This window comes from Lontra canadensis, unplaced genomic scaffold (genome assembly GCF_010015895.1).
Source record: "Lontra canadensis isolate GAN:19392208 unplaced genomic scaffold, GSC_riverotter_1.0 scaffold5, whole genome shotgun sequence".
Taxonomy (NCBI): Eukaryota; Metazoa; Chordata; class Mammalia; order Carnivora; family Mustelidae; genus Lontra; species Lontra canadensis.
Window position 1 is genome coordinate 6,844,636 of NW_022630999.1, and position 25,105 is coordinate 6,869,740.

At 43.3% G+C, this 25,105-nt stretch overlaps 1 protein-coding gene across 4 annotated transcripts in view; it reads right to left on the reverse strand.

The window, feature by feature from the left end:
• Positions 1-3,459: 3,459 nt before the first annotated feature.
• MROH2B (maestro heat like repeat family member 2B) overlaps positions 3,460-25,105 on the reverse strand; it is a 63,035-nt gene continuing 41,389 nt past the window's right edge. For 2 of the 4 annotated variants that reach the window (XM_032851393.1, XM_032851394.1), the window contains 19 exons: positions 23,316-23,451; positions 23,126-23,221; positions 22,967-23,035; positions 22,769-22,858; positions 22,283-22,403; positions 19,872-19,969; positions 17,787-17,939; positions 14,925-15,082; positions 14,291-14,417; positions 13,529-13,716; positions 12,141-12,281; positions 11,629-11,743; positions 10,834-10,980; positions 10,410-10,592; positions 6,307-6,462; positions 5,852-5,986; positions 5,123-5,225; positions 4,034-4,099; positions 3,460-3,587 (listed from right to left, as the gene is read on the reverse strand). In XM_032851393.1, the coding sequence (XP_032707284.1) occupies positions 3,481-3,587; positions 4,034-4,099; positions 5,123-5,225; positions 5,852-5,986; positions 6,307-6,462; positions 10,410-10,592; positions 10,834-10,980; positions 11,629-11,743; positions 12,141-12,281; positions 13,529-13,716; positions 14,291-14,417; positions 14,925-15,082; positions 17,787-17,939; positions 19,872-19,969; positions 22,283-22,403; positions 22,769-22,858; positions 22,967-23,035; positions 23,126-23,221; positions 23,316-23,451 (2,389 nt within the window). In that variant the 3' untranslated portion in view covers positions 3,460-3,480. Of the gene's footprint in view, positions 3,588-4,033; positions 4,100-5,122; positions 5,226-5,851; positions 5,987-6,306; positions 6,463-10,409; positions 10,593-10,833; positions 10,981-11,628; positions 11,744-12,140; positions 12,282-13,528; positions 13,717-14,290; positions 14,418-14,924; positions 15,083-17,786; positions 17,940-19,871; positions 19,970-22,282; positions 22,404-22,768; positions 22,859-22,966; positions 23,036-23,125; positions 23,222-23,315; positions 23,452-25,105 lie in introns of those variants that run through there. The other 2 variants (XM_032851395.1, XR_004381949.1) reach the window with 2 other exon arrangements.

Consider the following 25,105-nt stretch of genomic DNA (forward strand, 5'->3'; position numbering starts at 1 on the left):
AGACAGGCTGGGGACAACTCTGTGAGGGAGGGATTAATAGCAATAATAGTTGGGGAGAGTGAAGAGATCTAAACTTTTCCTGCCACTGAGCCTGTGGCTAGTGTGGTGTGAGAGCAGTCAAGGACTGCTGCAAGGACTCTGAGACAGCCACAGCAGGAATAACAGCTGCTGAGCTGGGATCTTCTGACTGGAGGAATGGGGGTTGGGTGCTTGGGGGGTGGGGGCAGCTTCCTTTTCAGCTTCCCAAGGAGGGCAGCAACATGCACAGGGCCAGGAACAAGGCCCCACAGAGGTGGGAAAATCAGTTGACTTTAGATACCAATTGCTGAGTTTACATTAGTATTTGTGAGTCTAATGATACATTTGTTCATGTTATTAATATTTATATGGCATAGGTAACATTAACTTAACCATGATCCTGGGCCAGGTTTCTAACTGCTTTACTCTTATATGAATACATTTAATCCCCACAACAGCACCTTGAAGTAGATATTATTATCCTAATTTTACAGATGTGGAAATTAAAGTACAAAGAGGTAGGTTAAATGGTTTCCCCCAAGTCACACAGCTTGTAAGGGCTGTTGTTGGGATGTGATAAAAATATGTTGGGTAGGGGCACCTGGGTGGCTCAGTGGGTTAAACCTCTGCCTTCGGCTCAGGTCATGGTCTCAGGTTCCTGGAATCGAGCCCGCATGGGGCTCTCTGCTCAGGGGGGGAGCCTGCTTTCCTCCCCTCTCTCTGCCTGCCTCTCTGCCTACTTTTGATCTCTCTCACTGTCAAAGAAATAAATAAAATCTTAAAAAAAATGTGTTGGGTATTCTTGTCAAGAAAGAATCCTTCTAAGATTAGGGTTTAGACAGATAAAGTTTCAGTGGCAATGTGGGTTTCATGTGGCTGTTCTACATAGTTTCTTTTATTTTTAAGTTGAAGTACAGTTGACATACAATGGCACTTTAGTTTCAGGTGTACAACAGTGATTCAACAAGTCTATATGTTATGCTGTGCTTACTACAAGTGTAGCTCCCATCTCTCACCATGGAACACTATTAATACTGCATTCTACCTAATTTCTATCAATCAGTGATTAGGAAGGCTCTTTGTTGGATGGTAGGAGGGATGGAGAGTAATAGTGGAGATATATAAATTAGTATCAGACAAGGTCCTGTGTCAGTCGATTTATACTCATTGTTGAGATCGCCCTATAGTTCTGAGGTGCTCAGCTCAAATTCTCTTAGGACTCTGCCCCATTTTGGAAACTCTCTTGTGTAATACAGTGGCTACTAGCTACATATGGTTACTTAAACTTAAAATGTTAATTCCTCAGACAGAGTAGCTACATTTCAAGATCTCAGTTACCATATGTGGTTAGTGGCTACCATATTAGTCAGTGCAGATACAGAATGTATCCATCATTGCAGAAAGTGCTAGTGGACAGTGCTATTTTGAAAGTCTTTTGACTTGAGATAACCTGCCAAAAGAGGCCCACTAAACCCATAGCTTTCACTTTCTTTTTCTTGCTCTGTTTCATATATGTTATGCTTGGGAATAGCTTCAGACTCCATTAAGAATTTAATGAAAGCCATTACCCTGAAAATGCACCTACACAATTATACAGAAATTTGTATACAACTTTGGAGGGACCATGGACTCTTTGTGTAATAGTTACCCACTGGGGCACAGAAAATTACCCCCAAACTTAGCAGCTTAAAACAACAAAGACTTATTATCTCATACAGTTTTGTGGTTCAAGAATTCCATAGTTCAGTTAAGTGATTCTGGCTCAGGACTCCCATTAGATTGAAGTAGGGTTGCCAGACTTAGCAAATAAAAATATAAGATGCTCAGCTAAATTTTAATTTTAGATAAACAATAAATTTTTTTCAGTGTAATAATCTCATACTTAACTAAAAAATATGCATGGTTCACCCGAAATTCAAATTTAATTGGGCCTTCTGTATTTTATCTCATAATCTAGTCATGTATCAAATGATGGCTTTCATCGTTTGAAGATTTTCAGAGTGGGGGTCATGGATCCATTTCCAAGATGAGCACATGAACATACCTAGGAAGTTAGCTCTGGTTGTTTGTAGGAGCATCTGTTCTTTGCCACACAGAGCTCTTTTTGGACTGCTTGAGTGTTTCCCTTACATGACAGTTGGCTTCTCCCAGAGTGATTCAAGAGAATTCGATACCATTTATAACCTTACCTTGGAAGTCCACATTTTGTAATTTCTGAAATATTGTATTGATCACACAGGTCATTTCTATTCATTATGGGAGAGGATTAGATGAATACCAGAGGCAGGAATCATGGGGGGCCATCCAGGAGACTGGCTTCATCCTCTGCAATTTATACACGGAGTTTGTAACCTCTAAGTTCCATAACGGTAGGATTTTTGTTTATTTTCATCATAGTCATAGCCCTGGTGGCTATAATAGTGCCCTATAAATTTTAAGCACTCAATTACTATTTGTTAAATGAATGAATAAATGGACTCAATTCATATTCTCGGACCCAAAAGATTCATCTGGTCCCTAGCAGGTCTTGTAGGAACAAAAAGTGTTCCCCCAAAGAGGTTGAGAATGAGGATGTTAAAATATAGGTAATAGGAATTTAGAAAGGAATGCACTGGATTAATAATGTTGCTAATGAATGATGGTGATGGTGGTGGTATTCAACAAGGGCCAGCCTCTGTGTTGGAAGCTTCTTGTTATGTATATAATTTCATGTATGTGAACTTTCATGTAGGCATTGGGAAAAAGAGTGGGGAGTTATGATTCAAATGTTGTAAGGAAGGTTAACACATCCATGTTCTCTCTCTCTCTCTCTCTCTCTCTCTCTCACAAACACACACACACACACTCAAACACTTCCTCCTCCCCAAACACACCCATGCACACCTGCCATTCAGAGGAAGGAATGTTTTGGAATAACAATAGAAAGGAAACTATGAGATTTAATACAATGTAGGAGTGGGTTTTTTGTAGAAAAACACCTGACATAGTCTCGACACAGAAATTACAGCCCGAGAAAGAACACACAGGTTAAAATTTATCATAAGACTGCTTTTTAGAAAGTGAAGAGTGTGGGCAGTAATTCAAGGCTGCAGAGATAATAAAGGACAGGGTTCTGTGTGGAAATAACAGTGGCCCACTCCTTAATGGCAGAATTGTTTCAGCTTCTGTCATTTTTTGACATCTGCTGGGACATAAGCTTCCCAAGATAGAGGGGTAACCTTCACAAAGCTGTGTGGTCGGCACCACACAAATCACAGGTTATCGCTCAAGTGAATTTGTGGGATTTACGTTTTACTAATGGAAGTCGGCAGGGGGACCCTGGAGGGTAAGGAATATATCATCATTTCAAGCTCCCCAGGCTAGGCACCATCTCTTTCCTCAAGATGCTGCCAGTTTGAAGGTTGTAAGGATGAAGACAGGAGTCAGTTGTAGAAAAAGCCTAGCTGTTTATTTCTTGATGGTTTACAGAAGGATGCCTAGCTCTTTACACCTTCTCAGGAGGGTCTGCAAGGCAGCTTCAGCTGCTCTCTGGACGCTGATGCAGGGGTCTTGCCGAAGTGCTTGGAGCCCTGAAAGAGGACGAATGCGGAGTTCAGTGAACGAAGAAAGGCGAGGCTCAAGCTATGTCACGGCAGGAGGCTCCATGTCAAGCTCTATGTGGATCTGGGGCCTCCAGGCTTATGTTCTATCCCAATGGGTAGGGCTTAACTCTGCAAGTTGGGAATCTATTTTAACAGTCGGAGAGCAGGAGAGAAGATCTTGACCTAGTAATCAGTAGGTTTACAGGCAATCAGAAAACAACAGTCTTTTGGGAATGATGCCTGCAAAGGACTGGGCTTGGGGGTTGCTTTATTCTTGGGAGAAATTCCAGGATCTAGGGAACATCAGAGACAGTCATGAGGTACTAGGATTTTCAGTTTCTGGGCTAACAGGGAACTTGGTGCAGCATTAGCTTTTCTTTCTCAAAGATAGGTCTTTAACAACATGCTGATCAGAAACCAGGGTTGGTACTCACGTGTGGTTAGTTGTTCTTTATCTAATAACTGCACATATTGGTTTGTCAAATTGAGAACAATGGCATCTAAAATCAACAGGGGAAAAAAAATACTAATTTCATTATAGAGGAAGAGGCCATGAAAAGCGTGTCTGGTCAGACTCTGCACCTGGTCAGAAGTTAAGTGGTCTGGCTGGTGAGTGAGCAAATTCTCTGAGTCTTTTTGTGACCCCAGAACAATGCCAGGGTGATGTTTCCTGGGCCTTGAGTGCCATGTCTGAAAGTGGTCCCTCACCAATGTGTACTGGGAAAGGTCACTCAGTGTCCTCCCAGGGGATGCCAGTTGTAGTCCGGGTTTCAAACGTGCGCAAGATAAGATCATTGTCTTCAGAAAGTTTACAGTATAGCTGGAGGGATCAGTCATATGATCCAATAAAAAATCCTTAGGTTTTAACTCAGTCTTAAAGGTGGCCAAGAGAGTAGGTCTGTTCAAGTTAGACTGGATAAGTTGGGATAGGCGTCATGATAAAATTTAGAATTTCATAATAGAAGGATCCTCAGGGATTCACTTACGTTCCTCTTTTATTTCATAGATCAGACAAAGAGACAACACAGAGAGGTTAAGTGAATTGTCCAGAATCATATAGTGGAGCCAAGATCTCCTGGTCTCTTCACCAACACATTTTCCACTTGTGTCATGTAGCTACTAAAGCTCTCGGCTTCAGCTGAGCTTAGAAGGTTTACTATGGCTTATGTTAAGGGATGATGCAAAGGAAGCATTCAGGCATGGCAGCAGGCTCAGGGTAAAGACTTGGGCATAAGAAGGAGTGATGACTTGGAACTAGAAGAGGCATGGAGGGCCCATGAAGGGGGAGGGGTTAATGGGAGGAGAGGAGGTATTGGGAAGTCAGAAGATGCTACAAGTTTTCATTTGCACAGGTTCCTTTGTGGGAAGATATTCCAAGACACAAGATGAATTCCTTTCTTGCATTTTTTGGTTGTTGTCATCCCAGTCATGCCCGTGTTCATGGTGGAATAGTTTCCTGTTGAAGCAAAACTAGATGGGAAGGAGCAGACTCACCTCAGTAGGGAGAGTGGATGTGCCCTCACCTGTGAGTTTGACAGCAGTGCTCCGGATCATCTCCCAGTTGCTGCTGAAGAAGGTGAATGAGTGTGTGTGGAGGATCCACAGGATTTCCTGGTTTTTCTTTGCCTAAAAGAGATATATATTACAAAGAGAACAACTGGGAAGTGACCCATCATGAAATTTGGCATCTGGTAGGTCCTACAAAAGGAAACTAAAAGGCTATGAACACTCATATAGCCATTAATTTTTCTACTGGAAGATGTCTTATGGTTATGGTTATGGTTATCAGAAAAGCACTGAGGGGCGCCTGGGGGGGTGCAGTCGGTTAAACAACTGACTCTTGGTTTCAGCTCAGGTCCTGATATCAGGGTCGAGGGATCAAGCCCCGTGTCAGGTTCTGCACTCAGCACAGGGTCCAAGGTTCTCTCTCCCCCTTCCTCTTCCCTCCCTTCTGTGCTCTCTCTCTCTCAAATAAATATCAATCTTAAAAAGAAAAGAAAGAGAAAAGAACAGAACAGAACTGGGCCTTGTGGGACTAATTAACAGGTGTATTTCAGGAATCTCAGAGAACAGACCCCAGTCAGGACTTGGGAAAGAGAGGAGGGTAATGGGACAGGACACCAAGAATTGTTGGGATCCTTCCAAACCAGCTCTGACTGTGGCCACAGATCCCTTGCTGTGTTGTTTGCCTTTTTGGGATTTGCCCGGATTCTGGGTTGTGCGTTTGCAGGCAGCATTTACAACACACTCACCAGTTTCACGCAGAATTGCCTGTAGAAATCCCTGGCCCTTGGTAGATCCTGACCATCAAGGAGATGATCTAACACCCCATAGAGTTCCTGAAGGCCCAGGAAAGGGATGCAGATGATCAGGACATCACGGCAAGCCTAAGAAACAGGGCGTTCCAAGTCACTGTCTATAAGGCTGGATCCTCTATGGGAAGGGAAGGATGCTGCCTGGTGGTGGGAGAGGGGCAGTGGGCACCAGTGATGCTTGGGGTTTAAAGTCAAGGCTGACACCTTCCCAGTTTCAATCTCTGACAGAGAGAGCAGGCAAAAAAGAACCTAGGGTTGAAGAAGCAGTTTTCAGGTTCCGTTGAGAGAGGTGGCCTCAGATCTGGCTTCCGGAACAGCTAGACCAGACTTACTGGCACTTGTTGGCCATGGGGGGAGGAGGAGGTAAAGGTGTCTGTGCAGAGGCCACTTACAGCTCTGATCTTGGGATTGGGATCCCAGAGGTGGAGAAGGAATGAAATCATGCTCTTTTTTATTTCTTCTGCAAAAAATATCTTCCACCTTCTTCCTGTTAGGGATGCCAGATTCTCAAATAAGAAGATGGCAGTCAGTCTCACATCATCCTGCTCCTGTGGTGACAGAGGCATATCGTGGGTGAGTCCCCCCTCACAGGCCTTTCCCAGCGAGTCCCCCCCTCACACCCATCACCCAACCTGCCCTGTCCCACGTCAGCAAAGGGAGGCTGCGACGAAGGCGCTGGTATGCTCTTGTCACAACCTCTATGTGCGCCAAGAATGTTCCTCCATTCCTAGCAGCTGTGCACTCCCACTGTGAGTTTAAATGATCACAGGTCTGGGTTTAAGTGATGCTCTAGAGCGGGAGACTTGGGTCCTGTCCTCGAGTAGCTACTAGGGAAATAGTCAGAGGAAGGGTAAACAGGGAGTACTGGCAGCAAAAGGTCGGGGAGGGTTCCTGCTTATTGTGTATTTTATGCAAATTAGCATGAACGCATCACTGACCTATCACTGACATAGGATTTGTGGCTTCTAATCTAAATTGCCCAAGGCCCAGGGCTCTTGTCCAAGATCCCAAATACTTTTCAATGGGGTTAAAGGCAGCTCAGAAATTTGGGCTCTGGTTGTCAGACACAGAGAATGAACAAACAAGTGCCTATCCCGATGCTGGCCTATGTGAAATTCTGGAATTTTCTTGCTTGTTGTCCAGGATGGTAGGGGTGATTTTTAAGAACCAAAGGGTGAGGTGGTGGAGAAAGATGGCCGCCTGTTATTCCAGACACTTTGCTGATACCATTCAGAGTTCTAACAAACACTGATGGGTTTGCTGGGGGTTTTTCTTTCTTTCTTTTTTTTTTTGCTTCTAGGTCTAGCAAACTAGTTTAAAATTCCCATGTAAAGGCTGAGGGATGAAGAGAGAAGTCATCCTGAGTAGCAGAATATTATCTTGGATTAGCAACAAAAAAGGGCCAATGAAAAGCATCCCCAGGAATATGAGGAAAAGAAAAAAGAGAGTCGTATTGATTTTGATGACAAGGTAGAACGTGTCATCATGTTCAGAAATGGGCACACAAACAGAAATGTCATAAAGAAGGAAGTTAAAGATTTTCCAGAAAAAAATAAAGACGGCAGGTTGGGATAAAGCCAGAAAAGTTAAATGAATACACGAGACATGGCCTTATATAATGGAAGCAACGGAAGTAGAAATGTTTAAATGTACTAGGAATGAGGTCGGGATATATTTTTAAAAGGTCCATTTATTTATTTTAAAAGACTATTTATTTATTTATCTGTGAAAGAGAGCATGAGTGTTCGAGAGCAGGGTAGGGGCAGAGCAGAAGGGAGAGAGAAATGGAGTGAATGAATCTCAAGCAGACTTCCTGTTGAGCATGAAGTTCAGTCTCAATGACCCTGAGATCATGACCTGAGCCGAAACCAAGAGCTGGATGATTAACCAACTGAGCCACACAGGCACCCCCATTTATTTATTTATTTAGAAAATATTTTATTTTTAAGGACTCTCCACATCCAAAGAGTTGCATGCTCTACTGACTAAGCCAGCCAGGTGCCTTGAAATGTCTCTTTTTATTTTATTTTATTTTTAAAAAATGATTATTTATTTAGCAGATAGAGAGAGAGAGCGAGAGAGAAGCAGGCTCTTTACTGAGTAGGGAGCCTGATACAGAGCTTGATCCCAGGACCCGGGGATCATGACTTGAGGCTGAAGGCAGACGTTTAACTGACTGAGCCACCCAGGCGCCCCTAAAGGTCTCTTTTTAGAAAAAGAAGACAAACCAATTATAAAACACCAAAAAGGTAGAAAGCTATTTACTTTTTTTCAAACTCTTTTAAATTTTTTGAAATCAAATGATAGGACCTAATGATAGGTCAAGGAATGATAGGAAAAAGCAGAAAAGAAGCAACGAACCGGTTGTGTGTTCTGGTGGCGATACTAGAGTTTAGTGTCCTTGTTTCGAGTTGAGAAAATGGAGTCACACACAGGAAGGTGACTTCGGGGTCAGTGCAGAGACAGGATGGAAGAGGGCCTGGCACGTGGGGTGGCAGCCATATTTTCTGTTCTACCATTTTACTGAAGGGTCACCATGTTTGAGAATTCCAAGAAAGTGCTTAAATATTGAAAGAAAGGGAGGAGGGGATAAACTTGGCAATTACAGAATTGCATGCTTAATCTATAGAAAACTCTTGGGGCAAAGTTTCATAAAGTATAGTTAAATTTATTTGTGGGAAGAGAGCATTAGCAGAGAATGAATAGCATGTCATTACTAAGTCCTAAGTTTTTACCAAACTTTGCTTTGATACAAATACGATGAAACTGATACCTCCTGAGGATGACAAAGTTCTAACCTAACAACCGGCAAGACTTCAGTTTTTTTGTCTTCTGCATAAGACTGAGAAACATGATCTTGACCACAAAACTCGTAGGTGATTATTGAAAGCTCAGATCCAAAAGATCTCTCATCACTGGATCCACAAGAACCCCAGGAAGCTAACAGACGGGGCGGGGGGCTCTGTGGGGGAGACTTCAGCCCTTTGTTGCCATCAATCATCTGTGTAATGAAGAAAAGAACATCTTTGTTATTTTACAGAAGATACTATGTTGAGTGGGAGCCACATAAACAGTTTTGAGGACCAAATGAGAATTAAAAGAAATGTTGATACTTTTGAGAAAGTAGCTGGAAACCAGCAGAAAGCTGCTTTCAAAGTTTTCAAAGTTTAGGAACGAAATAACGGAAACTGAAAAATGCACAACTGCAGAATTATTGACTGTGGGCATATATTGCAGATTAAAATCTAGAGGCTTCCATGGTGAAAAAATTGCCAAGGAGTCAAGAAGAAAGGGCAAGATTTAAAAAAAAAAAAAAATTGGAGTAGATAAATGGGAAAAAATCAGACCTGAGAGGTAATTTTTCTTTAGGTCGTATTCAGTGGTGTGCAGGCCACATCTAGAGACACAACACAGTGGCTGGCTTGTGAAATATTTAAAGAGCTGAAAAATTAGGTTTATGATGAATAATGGAGGAAATGAAGACTTTTCAGTCTGGAGACTGGAAGGTAGAAAGGTAATTTAATCAAGCCTTAATTTTGAAAAGGAGGAAACCAGCAGTTTTCCATCTCCTCTGACAACACAACATGAGGAAACAGGTTTCAGTCACAAAAATAGATAAGTTGGAGGGGAAATAGATTTTTACATTGATGACAATGAATAAACCAAAAACAAATAATAAAATCTAGTTTTCTGGAAGGCATGAAGGAAAATGACTTTCCTTTGTCGAGGGTCACTGATGGATCTTTTTTTTTTTTTTTTTGAAATTGATTTCTAGGTTATTGACTAGATTGGGGCTTTTACAGAAGCTTTTTCTGTAAAAGGTCAGTCAGTAAATAATTTAGACTTTGGGGGCCATATGGTTTCTGTAACAACTGATCAACTCTGCAGATGAAGTGTGAAAGCAGCCATAGACAACACGTCACCAAGGAGCATGGCTGTGCGCATAAAACTTAGTTTACGAAAAGATGCTCTGGGCAGGGTTTGGCCCTCAGGCTGTGGTGTATCCTGACTCCCAGATTAAATGAACCACACGAGCATTTGAAACTTTGAATCTTGGAAGTGGAGAAGAGCACTGGAGGTGACAAGGCCCTTATATGGGCCCTGTTCTCTGTTGAGTATTGTCATAATCTGTGGGAATAAGGGAAGAGGGGAAAACTACAAAAAGGGAATATTAAAGAGTGTATTTCCCTTATGGGCAAGTGGGGCTCAATCTTTCTGTCGGGGGAGAAAGCTGGGGAGTTTATCTGCAAGCTCGCATTTCTTATTTCTTGAGGGTTCTCCCCCAACACGTCTGCTCCCCGCTGCTCAGAGCGATCATGATTCCCCAGCCAGAGAGGACCCTCAGGCAGAGGCAGACCCAGGAAGGCAACACGGGACACCCAAGGGAAGGCCGAGGAATCCAGATGGCACACGACATTGCCTGCTACACGCACTACCTGAACCTTTCTGTTCGCTCACTTCTGGGGAGGGAAGATTCCTGAACAGGCTCACTTACGTCTTCAAAGAAGGTTCTCGTTTGCAGCACTATCTCTTTGAAGTAGAAGCTCACGTCTCGGTCTGTGAGCAGCTCCAGGATCTTTTTTAGAGCCTTCAAGCTTTCACAGACGACTTCGGTGCGGGCCAAGTGGTACAGGCCTCTGATGATAGATTCTAATATTATCTGCTTATGCTTCTTCACCTATTTTGAAATAAGTTCTCTTAATCTTGAAAACCGTTCTACATGCAGGTGGACTAGGGTAGGGGGCTCCCGGCAAGGAAATTAGAATTCGGTTAAGGTCCTGGGTTTTTCCACCAGAGAAACACCACTGTAACAATATATTAGGATTTTTACTGAATTTCTAGGTAACCATGAGGAGTGGGTTAGTTAATCATTATCTTCAACTCTACTTAAATGTCCCCCAGCCCCATGCTCCTTTCACCTTGTGAGGGGCTCCAGAAGCTGTGTTACCAAGCCCTCGGATGGCCATTTGCCTCAGCGTGGCGTTGGAGTCCCAGGCGCTCTGGTCCATGAGGATCAGCACTTCCCGTAGATTCCCGTGCTTCCAAAGGATGGGCTCCTTCATGAGCTGAAAACAACCACTTCGCCCCTTTAGTGGAGGGAGTGGCCTCCCTCCAGAACAGTGACAAGTGCATCACAACTACGATGAAAAAGTGGGGTCCACCCACTCATGGAGGGGAGGAGGGAGCCCCCTGGTCAATCAGCAAGTGCTGCAGAAACTACTCTCTAGATGTGAGCAGCCCATGGGTCAAGGCTACGTGGTGACAAGAACCACAATACCTAGTTAAGAAGAGGTTTTCCAATCTAATGGAAAAATGGGAAAACAGGAGTTAGCGACAGTGTTCCTTCTCTGGGTCGGCTGGGACAACTTTTGTGCCAGGGTATGAGGTGATGATAATATGCCTATTGAGTACTTTGTGTTTTGTCCCTGGCGTAGTTAATTCTCCAGGTTTCTCTGTCCTGGGAGGGTTGGTTTCTGCAGACTTGAGCTATGGAAGAGGTTGCGGGCGGGTTCTTTTTCTTTTTTTTTTTTTCCTCTCTCAGTCCCTGCTTGGGCACCATATTTTTGGCAATGGCTGGATCTCTTGACCCCCAAAGCTTCCCTGAAGGGCCCTCCTCTGTGGTTCAAGCTCCCACTGAACTCTTGACCCTGAGAGAACTGCCCCAAGGGGACCCAGAGGGCCTGCCGAGCAGGGGCGCGGATACTCTCTCTTGCCTCAGAGAAGAAAGCTGTGCCGGTGATGCGGTAGTTCTCTGAGGAGGAGGTCAAGGATGAGAACAGTTGCTCTATGATGTCCAGCATGAGCCCACGCTGCCACAGCGCCATGCTCCTAGAAAACACAAGCCTCCAGTTGTAGCACTTTTTCCTTCCTAGACCATGGAGGAAATTTGGGTCTATTTCTCTCTCAGGAAAATAAATGATCTAAAAAGGGAGGTTTGATGAAAAAGCACGAATGCTTACATTGCAAATAGCTTATCCAAGTGCCCGATTCAGGTGCAGCTTTCCTAACACTGTTGCTGCATCATTCTATTTTGGGGGGAGTGGTGGGATCTGGGCTGCTCCCACCATCTCTTCCCACCTCCTTCTGCTTCTTCTTCTCTCTTTTTTCCTCCTGGACTATAAATCCTTAATGAGTCCTCTGCTCCCAGTGAAGCTGTCTCCACTGCATTTTTACTCAATTCTGAGTGTTCTCCTTCATGTCCAGTTCTAGAAGGCCCGCCCATTACCTGGCCAGTGCGCACACTCCCACGTGGTGGGTACTGGGACTGCTGAGGAGGGTCCATAAGTTGTCCCCCTCATCAGATTCCTTGGCAAGACCTTCTTTCATGGCTTGGGCTTGCACACACTTCAGAGTCACCGTCGAGAGCCTGAAGGAGATAGTCGGCCCCACAAAAGTAAGCCAACCCCTCGCAGGGAACTGTCAGTCCCTAAGTTTGCTCTGTCTGTTCCCCACAAGGCTCCCTCACTTCTGGATGAAGGGACACTGTGAGAGGGCGAAAACCTACTGCCCGATCTCACACTTTAATTTGGGGTCAGAGGGGACACGGAGACGATCTGAACCAGTAAGGAAAATGCCACAGAAACTCGTTAACCTCTCATGAGAAAAGAAAGCCCCAAGGGGGAAAGGGCAAACTCTTCTCTCTCTCTCTTTTTTTAATTAAAATAAATTAAAAATTTTTTTAAATTTAATTAAATTATTTTTTATTTTTTATAAACATATAATATATTTTTATCCCCAGGAGTACAGGTCTGTGAATTGCCAGGTTTACACACTTCACAGCACTCACCATAGCACATGCCCTCCCCAAACTCCTCTCTTTTGAGGATTCTAAGAGAGCCTGCTGGAACCAGGCAGCCTCTTGCCCTGGATGGTGTGTTGCGACTGGAGGGTGGTCGTGCTGGAGTTAGCCGGGCCCGCACAGGCACGGTACAGGCGTGGATGGGAGCACGGTCCTTTATCTTACTGTCCCTGTAGTGAAGTGACATCTATTAATGGAACTATGTGTGCTGGGCCTCGATGCTGCTTGGAATGTCTTTCAACAGGTTACTTTGACACCAGGATAAAAAGTTATGCAACAGGACAGGGAAACAGAGCCTTGCAATAGAGGATAAAAATCTATACCTAAGCACTCTAAAAGAGCTCTTTGAATAAATATATAGCAAACATTTGAAAGTATAAGAAAGCATGGGTTCGTGGCTTGGTTGGAATTCTTTCTTTTTCAATAATACACAGAATAATTTTGCTTCCTTCCATGGGTGACATCTTCAGTTGGATAAAATGTGCTGTCGATTTTTATTTTTCTCCTTCTCTTGGTGGCCTTGGATATTGTGGAATCCCGGCTTTCCTTGAAGGGTCTCCGTGAGAGAAAACAAGGGAGACAGAGCTCTAGGGAAGCACGCAGATCTGCCACTCGTTGTTCTGGGATGGTTCTGGGCAGCTACACGGGGGCCCTGCTCAGGGAAGAAGAGCACGAGGGCTCAAGGTCAGTGGAGCCTTGTTTCCTCCTGGGTAGTGGAGGCCACAGCAGATGGTATATAGGCCTTGACTTCCAGAGCCCCTTGTCTAGTCTGGAACCCAGGCAGCTGGGGAGGGCCCTCCGGCCCGGCCACGTACCTGCAGGGGTCTGCGGTCTGCTGCCGTTCTCCCTGCTGCATTACCCGCCGCCTGTGGCTCCAGGTGGAAATGGGCATTGTCTGGCCCAGTGTGCAGCTGACCAGCTTCAGGAGAAGAGTGAACAGCTCCGGGTACAAGCTGGTGATGGGGGTGCCTGTTGATACCACTTCATACATAGCACAGGCCACCTGAGGGGAGAGAGGACCCCGCGGTCAAGCAGGCTCCCTTCCTCCCGGAATATCTCCCCGGCCTGATCTTCAAGTTTGTTTTCTCCCCAGAGGATTGCTCTCCAGGTTGACCACACTCATTGTAAAAACAAAACAAAGCAAGAGCGAAACAAGAATAAAAGCAGCCAGAGAGGAGAGGATGTATTTGTCTGGAAACTTCTCAATCAGAATATGTTTCTCTCTCAGGACTACCATGTTGGTCAGCTCCAAATTCCAGGGGGCCGCAGTCAGGTTAAATGAAACCTTTTCCAACACTGAGGTCTTTCAAAAGGGTGCTTTTTGGATATCTTGAAGACAAATTTGGAAATAAAGATACATGGATTTTCTTTGGGATGATGAGAAATTGGTTCCAGAAGGGACAGCCACAGACAAAATTAGGGCCATCCTTGTCCAATTTTAAGATAGAATTGATTTAAAATCAGGGTATGAGAGGGGAAGAAGCATGATTAGTGCTACAATCACTAAACTCCAGGTGGGGGCAGACCACGGAGCGGAATGCTATACCAGGCGTGTGATGGGTTGTTGTCCGACTCACTGAAATCGCTTCTGTCCCGGCCATGTCATCTTCTAATTCATTCTCAAGTTTGTCTGTTAAGGCTCTCAAGAGTTTACTACTGGAGGCTATGTTCTCAGCCAGAGCCTTCCACAATGTCTTTGTGTCCCTAGGGTGGTAAGGCAAGAAGCTGATAAGAAACAACTCTTTGGAATATGAGCTTTTTCATCTGTTCCCCTCTAAAACCACAGTATGACTAATCAAAATTTCAAGGGACAGATGGAGATGCTAACATGCTTAGAGATAAGAAGGATGTGTTCTTTAACAGTCCAGCATTCTGGACGTGTGTGACTGAGGTTTGTTGATATCTGTTAAAGCAGAAACCTCTCAGCTAGGTGTATTCTAGGTGACCAGAAAGAGGAGAAATACTTATTTTCTAATACTCATTTATTCCTATAGTGTATTAAAAAAAACTCATCATTTAATGAGGATATGTAGATGAAAAACACTTGGAAAAAACATGCTTTGTGATTCAAGCACCGTTTTTGAAATGATTATTTAGGTGAGATATTCTCAACCTTTGTTTTTGCTTTCCTTCTCTTAAACCACAAATCCTTCCTTAATGCAGATTAGCCCTTCCCGGGAGAACAGAGCAGCTCAGTTAGTTAGCCTCTACCTGTCAAAGGGCAGTGGTTTCTGTAAAAGGTTGGCGACGACTGCCTCCATGTGAAAGCTGGCGATCTGAGAGACGGCTTCCAGCATGAACTGGAAACTTTCCTCCTTTTGCCTGAGGACTGGCATGTGATGGTAAATCATGATCAAGATCTCCAACAGCTAAAGGGAAAAAAAAAATCCAAATCAAACAGGAAGTTGCTGTTTTTTCCTCTACATGAGCGGCTTAGGACACATGTAGACAGCGTATGATTCATGGGTGGTTGATGAATTATAAACCAGGTAAAAATAATCATCAATTCTATGCGTGGCCTGTCTCTTACTCAGGGGGGTTGTAGCTATATTGGGTATTTATTCTTAAATCGATGTAGTAAATATTTGGTGAAAGGTTGCATTAGATCAAATATTGTGCTAGGCATCGTGGGGAATTTACCAAAGATGAGTAAGATGTGGCCCTTTCTCAGGAGGAATCAGTTTTCTAATAAAGAATGTTAGTGGGGCACCTGGGTGGCTCAGTGGGTTAAAGCCTCTGCATTTGGCTCAGGTCATGATCCCAGGGTCCTGGGACCAAGCCCCACATTGGGCTCTCTGCTCAGCAGGGAGCCTCCTTCCCTTTCTCTCTCTGCCTGCCTCTCTGCCTACTTGTGATCTCTGTCAAATAAATACATAATCTTAAAAAAAAAAAAAAAAGAATGTTAGCCATATACCCGAAGGTCTGCGCACAAGGCAGCATATGGCCAGTGATCTACGGGAGGTTCACTGGACTGGTAGGGGAATCCAGAAGTAACTGAGGTTACTGTGGAGGGACATCTGGTCTGAGTCTTGAAAGATAAACAACAATTTCGAAAGGCAAGGTGGACTGGGGCTAATAATACACTATATGTTAATAAAAAATAAAAAAATAATTTAAAAAAGGCAAGGTGGAGATAGATGGTAGGGGAAAATCATTCTCATCAGGAAGAAGAATACAGATAAAGATGTAAAATAAAAAAGCATGAGAAGAGATGAAGCATGGAAGATTTTTAGAGCAGTGAAAGTATTCTGTGTGTTAATGCAATGCTGGATACATGCAATTATACGTTTGTCAAGGCCAACAGTGAACCTTAACGGAAACTATGGACTTGGGGTGATAATGATGTGTCAATGTAGGTTCACTGATTGTAACAAATGGACTACATTTGTAGTGTATTACAAATTACAAATTACATTTGTAATGTAGTACAAGTGGACTACATTTGTGGGGTGTTGATAGTGAGGGAGGAGGCATGTGTGTGGGGAGAGGAGGTATATGGCTATCTGCTCAATTTTGTTATGAACATAAAACTGCTCTTAAAAAAAAATCTATGTAACAAAATAACAGGAGAGCATGGGACCGAGCAAATATGGCAAAGACTTCTGGAATAGGAGAATGGTCCAGTTTGAAACGCAGAGAAAATGAAGGTGATAGAAGAAGATAATTTGATAGAAAATATGAAGCCAGATCCTAGAGAACACTGACGTCTCCCTTCCAAATTTGCATGTTAATCTGCGGGCAGTAGGAAATGATGTTATGCATTTGGATTTTAGCTGTGGAGGACAGCAAGTCTCTCAGCTAAAGGAACTTTGCTTCTAGCAGATACTTCTCTTATTTATTTTGGATAGACATTTTTAGGATAAACATAACATTTTCCCTGAATTATAATTCCTTAAACAAATATCTGGCAAGTATGATTACCACAGAGTCCCATTTCAAGATGTTAGGAGAGGATTTATGTCCCTATTTTTCTTTTTGTGCTGAACACACAAATACAACAGCATTCCAGATTTATAAGCCTTTGATTCTCTCATGCCTAGCCTAGTGCCTGCCATAGTATGCACTCAATAAATGTTTCTGGGGGCGCCTGGATAGCTCAGTCAGTTGGGGGTCCTACTCCTGGTTTCAGCTCAGGTAATGTTCTCAGGGTCATGGGATCGAGCCCCACATTGAGCTCTGTGCCTAGAGGGGAGTCTGCTTGGGGATTCTCTCCCTCTGCTCTCCCCCGACTCGTGTGCTCTTTCTCTCTCTCTGAAATAAATAAATCTTTTAAAAAATAAATGTTTTTGAAAAAACTGATTGGAGAGTAATTAACACAGAAATTATTTCTAAAGGTCATATGTTAGAGAATTCTTTAATTTAAGGTGACCGACCCTGGGATATGGGGACCATAACTTTCAACTATTCCCCTTGAGATGATTTCATTGAGTTAAAGATTCTCTTCCTTTTTATTAATCTTTGAATTACTTGAATTCTGCTTCTGACCTCAAGAGAGAGGATAGAGCATCTCCATTTGGAGCTTTTAACCAAGCTTCCTGAACTCAAGTCTTCTTCACACTGCTTAACTCTCCAGCTGAGAGCAAGTATTGAGGACTTTGCCCCAGTCAGCTCTCCAATGACAGCCATCCTTACCAGAAAACCAACCCTAAAGTTCTGTGGAAGAGCAGCTTGAAGAGTGGCAGTGGGATTAGGAACTCTACTGACCCTTAGTGGTCAACCCCAAGGGAATCCACACGGTCACCATCCTCCTTAAGATCTAACAATCCAGTTTTCCAGAACCCAAATGTCCTTGTTCAGAGCTGCTGTCTCTGGCCAAAGAGTGACAGTTGGGCAAGCTTTTTTTTTTTTTTTTTTTTTTAAGTCACAGACTAGAGAGACAATTGAAACAGATTGGGGCAGGCACTCAACATGAGCTGGGTTGTTAGTACACAGCTTGGGTCTCTGCGGAGGACTCCGAGGCCGTGCGTGCTCTTGCCTGTTATCCAGCAGAGGACAAACTGAGAAGTGACCACCAGCTTGGCATCTCAGAAGTGTTAGAGGTCAGTTCTGTGGCCAAACTGGCTGGCAGTTCACCTGTTCTTCCAAAGCGGCTCCCTGCTCCTTCAGGACCGTAATCATCCATATGCCACAAGCCCGGGTACAGGCAGAGTTAAGGCTCTCCAGACCATCCAGGGTTTCCTCCAGGAACAGTACGATTTCTTCAACTGGGATGAGTTTACTGACAATCTGAGAATGTACCCAGAAAGATTCACGTTATCAACCCCCTCTACATACACTAATTCAACATGCTGCTACTGTTTTAGGAGATTGGTAGAAACCACTGGAATTTCCAAACAGCTGACCCATGACTAGGGCATAGAACCTACAGAAAATACAAAAACAAACAGACATTACCCTGCAACTCTAGGCAGACTTTTTTCCAGAGTTGCCCTTTTATCATTTTATATTTATTGCATCCCGAGACTACTGAGGCAATTTCTTCTCCAGACTTCGAAGTTACAGTGTACTCCACAAGGGAAAAATAATGTATATGGTTTATAATCCAATTTATATGATATAAATTACTTTCACATACATTTCATATATCACAGAGATATGTCTTGCATCTACCAGAATAGCTAAGCCTTGAGAATTTAGGAAAATAGATCACCATGTACTAAGTGCCATGTTCAATACTAGGCAGATCACAATATCCATGTAAGTATGAATTATTATGAGTTCTGTCTTTTGCTTTTCCATGTTTCAAAATTAAGACTAGTCAACAAAAGGTGCAGAAAATAAAAACTTGGCAATTTTGGTCTCTAAGTATAAGAAATTTACAGAAGGAGTGATAGCAGTGTGTGAGTGTGTGTGTGTGTGTGTGTGTGTACGTGCTAATGAAAAGGCAGGCAGGTGAAAAGATGGCCCTTTGAATGAATTCCAGGGACATTGTCTGGGGCATTAACTAAGCAAGATGGTCATGATTATGAGTTTGTAGGTATGAAAACATTGCTATTCACAACTGACTTCCCTCTGCATTAAGTGGCCCAATGACTGATATTTGGTTGAACAGTTCTTGGAAGGAAATTAATCCCTTTTCATGTCTCAACCGGTTTCTGAGTCATTTTGATTCCAAGATCAAAGGACTAGACTGCCACATGTGTTCTATGTAACACCAAATGCTTGCCTGGGCTCCAAACTCAATGGTTATCTGTTTTTTTGTTTTGTTTTGTTTTTGTTTTGTTGTGTTGTTTTTGTTGTTGTTTTCCCCTCACATTGGGATGGATGACGATTTAGGAAGAAAGGAAGGAGGTGGGCACATGTTTTTGAGAACCTAACACATCAGACACTTTCTTAGGTATTTGACATAATGTGCATTCTGTTCTCCCCCACCCCACCCCAAGTGGCTTCTCTCCCTTATTCTGGTCACCTTTTTATCATCTCTGCTGCTGCCTCCTTAGTCCAAGCCACCTAATCTCACACCTGGATTCTTGTAGTTTCTTCTAAACTGACCTCATTAATTTCACTCTGGCTGCACCTGTATCGTAGTCTGAACATAATAGCCAGATGACCCTTTGGAAATACAAGTCTGATCATGTTCCTTCTTGCAGAAACACCATGGGTTCAGAAGGGGCTTTTATAAATAAGTAAGAGATACCCTGTCTTCACGACAGTTCACTTTTCTCTGTAAGTACACAGTCATAATGACTGAGGCAGGCCTTTTGTCTTTTTCTATTCTTAGAGGCTAGAACAAAGTCTGGCACATGGTAGGTGTATAGGGCATAGCAGGTGAATGAATAAGTGATTAAATAAATGAATGACTTCATTGACCAATCCTCAGAACAACTCTGAGAGGTAGGTTATGCACTTTTTTTTTTTTTTGAAATGAGGAGAATGGACTTCAAGCAAGTGCACACAACATCATCTGATAGACCCCAAAGCCTTTGTACCTTCCACTCCACCACACTGCCTCCTTCATCCTGAAAACAGATGCTTGGTTCATAGATTTCCTCAGAGTATGAAATGATCCGTAGCAGGTGTAGACTGGGCACATGGCCCCAGGGACAAGCAATGGCTAGACTTCGCTCTCCTTGGTAGTGGAGCGTCCCCAGCTTACTCATTTGTAAATCAACCCAGAATCATCTTGCCACCCCTTGGCCAGTCGTCCGTATCTATTACCTTCGCTATTTTAGAAGAAATCTTGATCTGGACCTGCCCGTCATCACACTGCAGCCCTTCCTGCAGACTCTGCAGTCTTTCCACCTCTGGGTGGGTGCCTGAAATCCACAAGGGGAGACAGATGCAAGAGTTCAAAGACCCCATAGGGTTAAAGAGGTTGGCTCTACTTTGATATGACCCGAATTTAGCTGCTGGATGCTTTTAACCAATGCACGAAAACCTGTCTGATGAAAGGCTGGGCACAAGAGCAAACACGGATTGAGCAGTTTCTGCTTGCTGGTACTGGGCTGAATCCTCTGCATACCATCATTCTCGTTTATTACTCATAAACATTATCTGAGGTAGACGCTCCTGATTTTGCAGACAAGAAAGCTGAGGCTGAGAGCTATAAAGCCATTTGGCCACAGCTATCCAGAGACTAAAAATAGGAGAGTCCGAATTTGAAGCCCAGTCTGCCTGACACCAAAGCCTAGGCTCTCACTGTTCTGCTGTACTGCTGTCTCTGTTGGAGTTCCCTTGAGCAGTGCGTGGCTTCTGGAAAAATGGAAGTGGGAAGGTAACTATTGCAACAAGAACATCAGCAACGTTGTAACTGATTTTAGAAACCAACTTATAAACTCAGACCTAAACAGTAACAATTTTCTCTTTGTTGTTTGAATGGAGGGTAACCGTGGAAACTAACACCTGAGCCCTTCTATGGAAGGCAGCCCAGCCCAGTAGAGCATACATGGACTTGCAGTCAGACAGACCTGGGTTCACAGCCTTGTTCTACTACTTTCTGCAGCTGGTAAATTTCTTACCCTCAGCTCACTCATCTGAAAACCGAGTTTTAAGTGGGTATTTAATTTAGCGTCACACTAGTTACTTGCATTCAGCAGGTATTTAATAATCATACCCTCTGCCATGCTATTTGATCCATCAAGGAAAAGAGTTAAAATAAATAATGAAGTATGGGATTTCTTATTAACAAAGAATATTTGAGAACCTGAATTTTGCACGTTTCAGGAAATTTTGCTTGTTTCAGGAAAATAAAGGATGCTAAAGGAAGAGCAGGTAGAGCAATAATAGAATTGAAATTCCTCTCTTCCTCTGAAGTTCCTCCCTGACACATTTCTTCTCTTACTAGGATGGCCTTACTCATTTTTTATTTTCTGGCTTGGTGCAAGCATGTATCCTTAATGAATTATCTTCCCATATCCCAAAGGACTTTCATACCCATTTTCACCCTGCTGAATAGTTTTTTTTTTTTTTCTTTTATTTTCAACCAACTAACCAACCACTCCTACCCCCTCAACCAAATCCCACCTTTTGGCGTTAATATACTTTTCTTTCTTTCTTTTTTTTTTTTTTTAACTTTTTTTTTTTTCTTTAGAGGATTTTATTGATTTGACAGAGAGAGACACAGTGAGAGAGGAACACAAGCAGGGGGAGTGGGAGAGGCAGAAGTAGGCTTCCCATTGAGCAGGGAGCCCACTGCGATCCCAGGACCCCAGGATCACGACCTGAGCCGAAGGCAGACGCTTAACGACTGAACCACCCTGGTGCCCCTAATATACTTTTCTTATGTGAATTTTAGAATTGTAATATCTCTGTGCTTCCAGCATCAGAGAAATGGTTGACACATGGAATGAACTTAATAAGCATCTTCTGAATCCCTAAAAGAAAGAGGAGTGGAACACAGGTATGAAATGGCACTAAGCCTAGACCAGTGTTCCTGGCAGTGCCTGGGCTGCCCAGAAATGCACATGCGCCCTAAGGGACATTTTCGGGGAAGCAGCTTCTGCTTTAACTGGGACCAAGGCCCTGATTTGTCGGTTTCAGCCTTAGACTGAGGTTTTAAAATTCCTTACATTTCCTGATATTGTCACTCCACATATACTTGGAGAATAGACAAGGTCCTGTTCTGGAAGCTGGAAAAACCTCCACAGGTTTGTCCTTCTTGGAGGACTTTGAGAATCACTTAGCATTGTAATACTAGTGCAGTTTCCTCCTGAAGAAATCCATGTGATAGAGGAAGCATTGCTCTGCTCCCAAGTGCTCAGTGATTTAAATCACAGCAGTTTTACCTATCTCCCATCCAAGTACTAACCAGGCCTGACCCTGCTTAGCTTCCGAGATCAGACGAGATCGGGCGCGTTCAGGGTGGTATGGCCGTAGACAGTTTTACCTATCTCAATGGACTTTTATGATGTTTTGGTGTTATTATCTTTATTTTTAAAAATAGACAAACAGAGCCGTTGGAGAAATAAGATCCGAAAGAGAGACAAATTCTGTGGCATGATTAAGGCATTGGAACACAGAAATGGCTGAACTGGGGAGAGAGAGGGACAGAGAGAGACAAGGAGTAAAACCAAGAACAAAAGAAAACAGGTATCTTCTCTTCATTTGTGGGTTTCTCATCTTTCCCTCACCTTTTATACAGAACAGACCAATAGTGGAGCGAGCAGCTGCTTGACGGATGGTGGGCAGGGTGTCACAGGAGTGAGGAGCCAGGAGGCCCAGGAGGGAGCCGATTTTAAAGTCCTCTGGAGCCTGCAGGATAAAGAAGACCCCCAAAGTGACGGGGCGGCTTGCCGACATCCCAGGATAGTCCCAACAACACTGGATGTGAAGTCCCTTGTTTTCCCCTGAAAGGTCCTTAGGATGAAATTGAATTGTGAACCTTCCCTTTAAGGACACTGGAAAAGTGAGCCTGGGAGCTTGTAAAAGCAACCAAATAGTTTAATCCTGGTGTGCTTGCCACCCCCCGGGGTTAGGAGCTTCCTCTTAGGTTCTTTTTTGGGAAGCACCCCCTTCTGGGACTAGAGCTTCAGCATGCAGGGACTTTGGATTCCAGAACCCTCGAGATCCCCGTGTTTGCAAGCAATGAAATCTACTCATTCCAGGGGACGGCTTACCTCGATATCGTTTGTCAGCACTTTTGCAGTGATCTGGAAGGCTCTTTCTCTTTCCCAATCTTTTTGTGAGACAAGCCACATTCGGAGAAGCTGTTGGTCAAAGAATAAATGTTCTTTCCTTAGTACTCGCCATAGTCACTCATTCCCATTCTTCTGCCTCTTGTGCTCTCTCTGTCTCTTCTGAAATAGGGCACTCACCTCCCACAAACAATTCTTAAGTGGACTGGCCCTATGTGATGGGTTAAATGGGTCAGGCTGGACATCTCCCTGTGCAGAGGATGAGGTAGATTCTGGAGGGCTGTTTTGCAGCACAGATGAGGGAATGTGGGAATCAGTTTGAGCAATGGCCCTACTCACATTGAACATTTCTTGGCAGTCCTCCGCTTTCACATTATCCCACATCATGGTCCTCAGCAACCTTCCTAGGGCATCCATGGATCGTTCATAGAGGAACTGAAATCCAATGTGAGCATGAGTGTCAGACTGAGGCTGGAGGTTAGAGTCCCACTGTAGCTCTCGAGTCTCCTCAGGCCTCACCCCTACGTACACTGATGTGCTCCTTGTCCTTGTCTGTCTCGCCTTCATCTTTGAGTTTTTCCAGAGGTGGAAGGGGAAGCAGCCTGCGAATATTTTCTTCGAGAATATTTAGGTGGTCATTGAGTGGGAGCTGAGGTTTCAGTTTACTGAAATGAGAAGGATGTGGAGGGATAAGTATTAACATGACAAACAAAACGCAGCCTAGAAGAGTTCCCTGCCAACCACATCTAAGTGGTCAGATATGCTTGCTGACATGTTGGAATGTTGAGGGGAGTGGTGACAGAAGTAGGGAGAGGTTGGGGACATAGAATCAAACTGTACTGTTGCACATAGTCAACACACCTCATTTCTAATTTTTTTAGAGTAATAAACAATCATCATTAGTGTTGTGTTACTTAGCCCTTTATTATATGATCTGTGATAACATTAGCCTACTTGTTTTTTCTAGTGCCTATGGGTTTTGTGTGTGCGTGTATGTTTGTGTTGGGGGAGATTCTAAGTTTGGAGCAGTTTTATCAATTTCATATGATTTCTCATGTTATAAGTAGCATCATACATACTGAATGTACCTATAGTAAAGTGGCTGGACTCTTCCTCCACTTCCACTCCCTCCCTCCCTCCCTTTCTTCCTACCTTCTTTCCTTCCTTCCTTCCTCCCTCCTTTCCCTCCTTCCCTCCCTCCCTTTCCTTCCTTCCTTCCTTCCTTCCTTCCTTCCTTCCTTCCTTCCTTCCTTCTTTCCTTCCTTCCTTCCTTTTTTCCTTCCTTCCTCTCCTTATTCCTTTCTTTCAGTCATTTACTATAAACATCATGAGGATATGAACAAACCTAGACATAACTTGGAAAAATGCAAATGTTTAATAAACATGAAAATCCCCATGTATTATTTAATAAATGTAAATCAGGACAATACACTACCACTTGTCAGCTATCAAATTATTAAAGAAATTTATGAGACTGGCACACTGCCTAATGCACTAAGGAGGTAGGTAGCAAAGAAATTTAAAATGATGACATGGTGAAGTCCCAAAAGTTCATTTTTGATTTTGTTTCCTTTGCCTTTGGAGACATATCTTGAAAGAAGTTGCTGTGGTCAAGATCAAAAGCTTCTGCACAGCAAAGGAAACAGTCAACAAAACAAAGAGGCAACCCATGGAATGGGAGAAGATATTTGCAAATGACACTACAGACAAAGGGCTGATATCCAATATCGATAAAGAACTCCTCAAACTCAACACATACAAAACAAATAATCACTTCAAAAAATGGGCAGAAGACATGAACAGACACTTCTCCAAAGAAGACTTAAAAATGGCTAACAGACACATGAAAGAATGTTCATCATCATTAGCCATCAGGGAGATTCAAATTAAAACCACATTGAAATACCACCTTACACCAGTTAGAATGGCCAAAATCAACAAGACAGTAAACAACAAGTGTTGGAGAGGATGTGGAGAAAGGGGAACCCTCTTACACTGTTGGTGGGAATGCAAGTTGGTGCAGCCACTTTGGAAAACAGTGTGGAGATTCCTCAAGAAATTAAAAATAGAACTTCCCTATGACTCTGCAATTGCACTACTGAGTATTTACCCCAAAGATACAGATGTAGTGAAAAGAAGGGCCATATGTACCCCAATATTCAGAGCAGCAGTGGCCACAGTCACCAAACTTTGGAAAGAACCAAGATGCCCTTCAATGGTTGAATGGATAAAGAAGATATGGTCCATATATACATGTTTTACATATATACAATGGAGTATTATGCCTCCATCAGAAAGGATGAATACCCAACTTTTGTA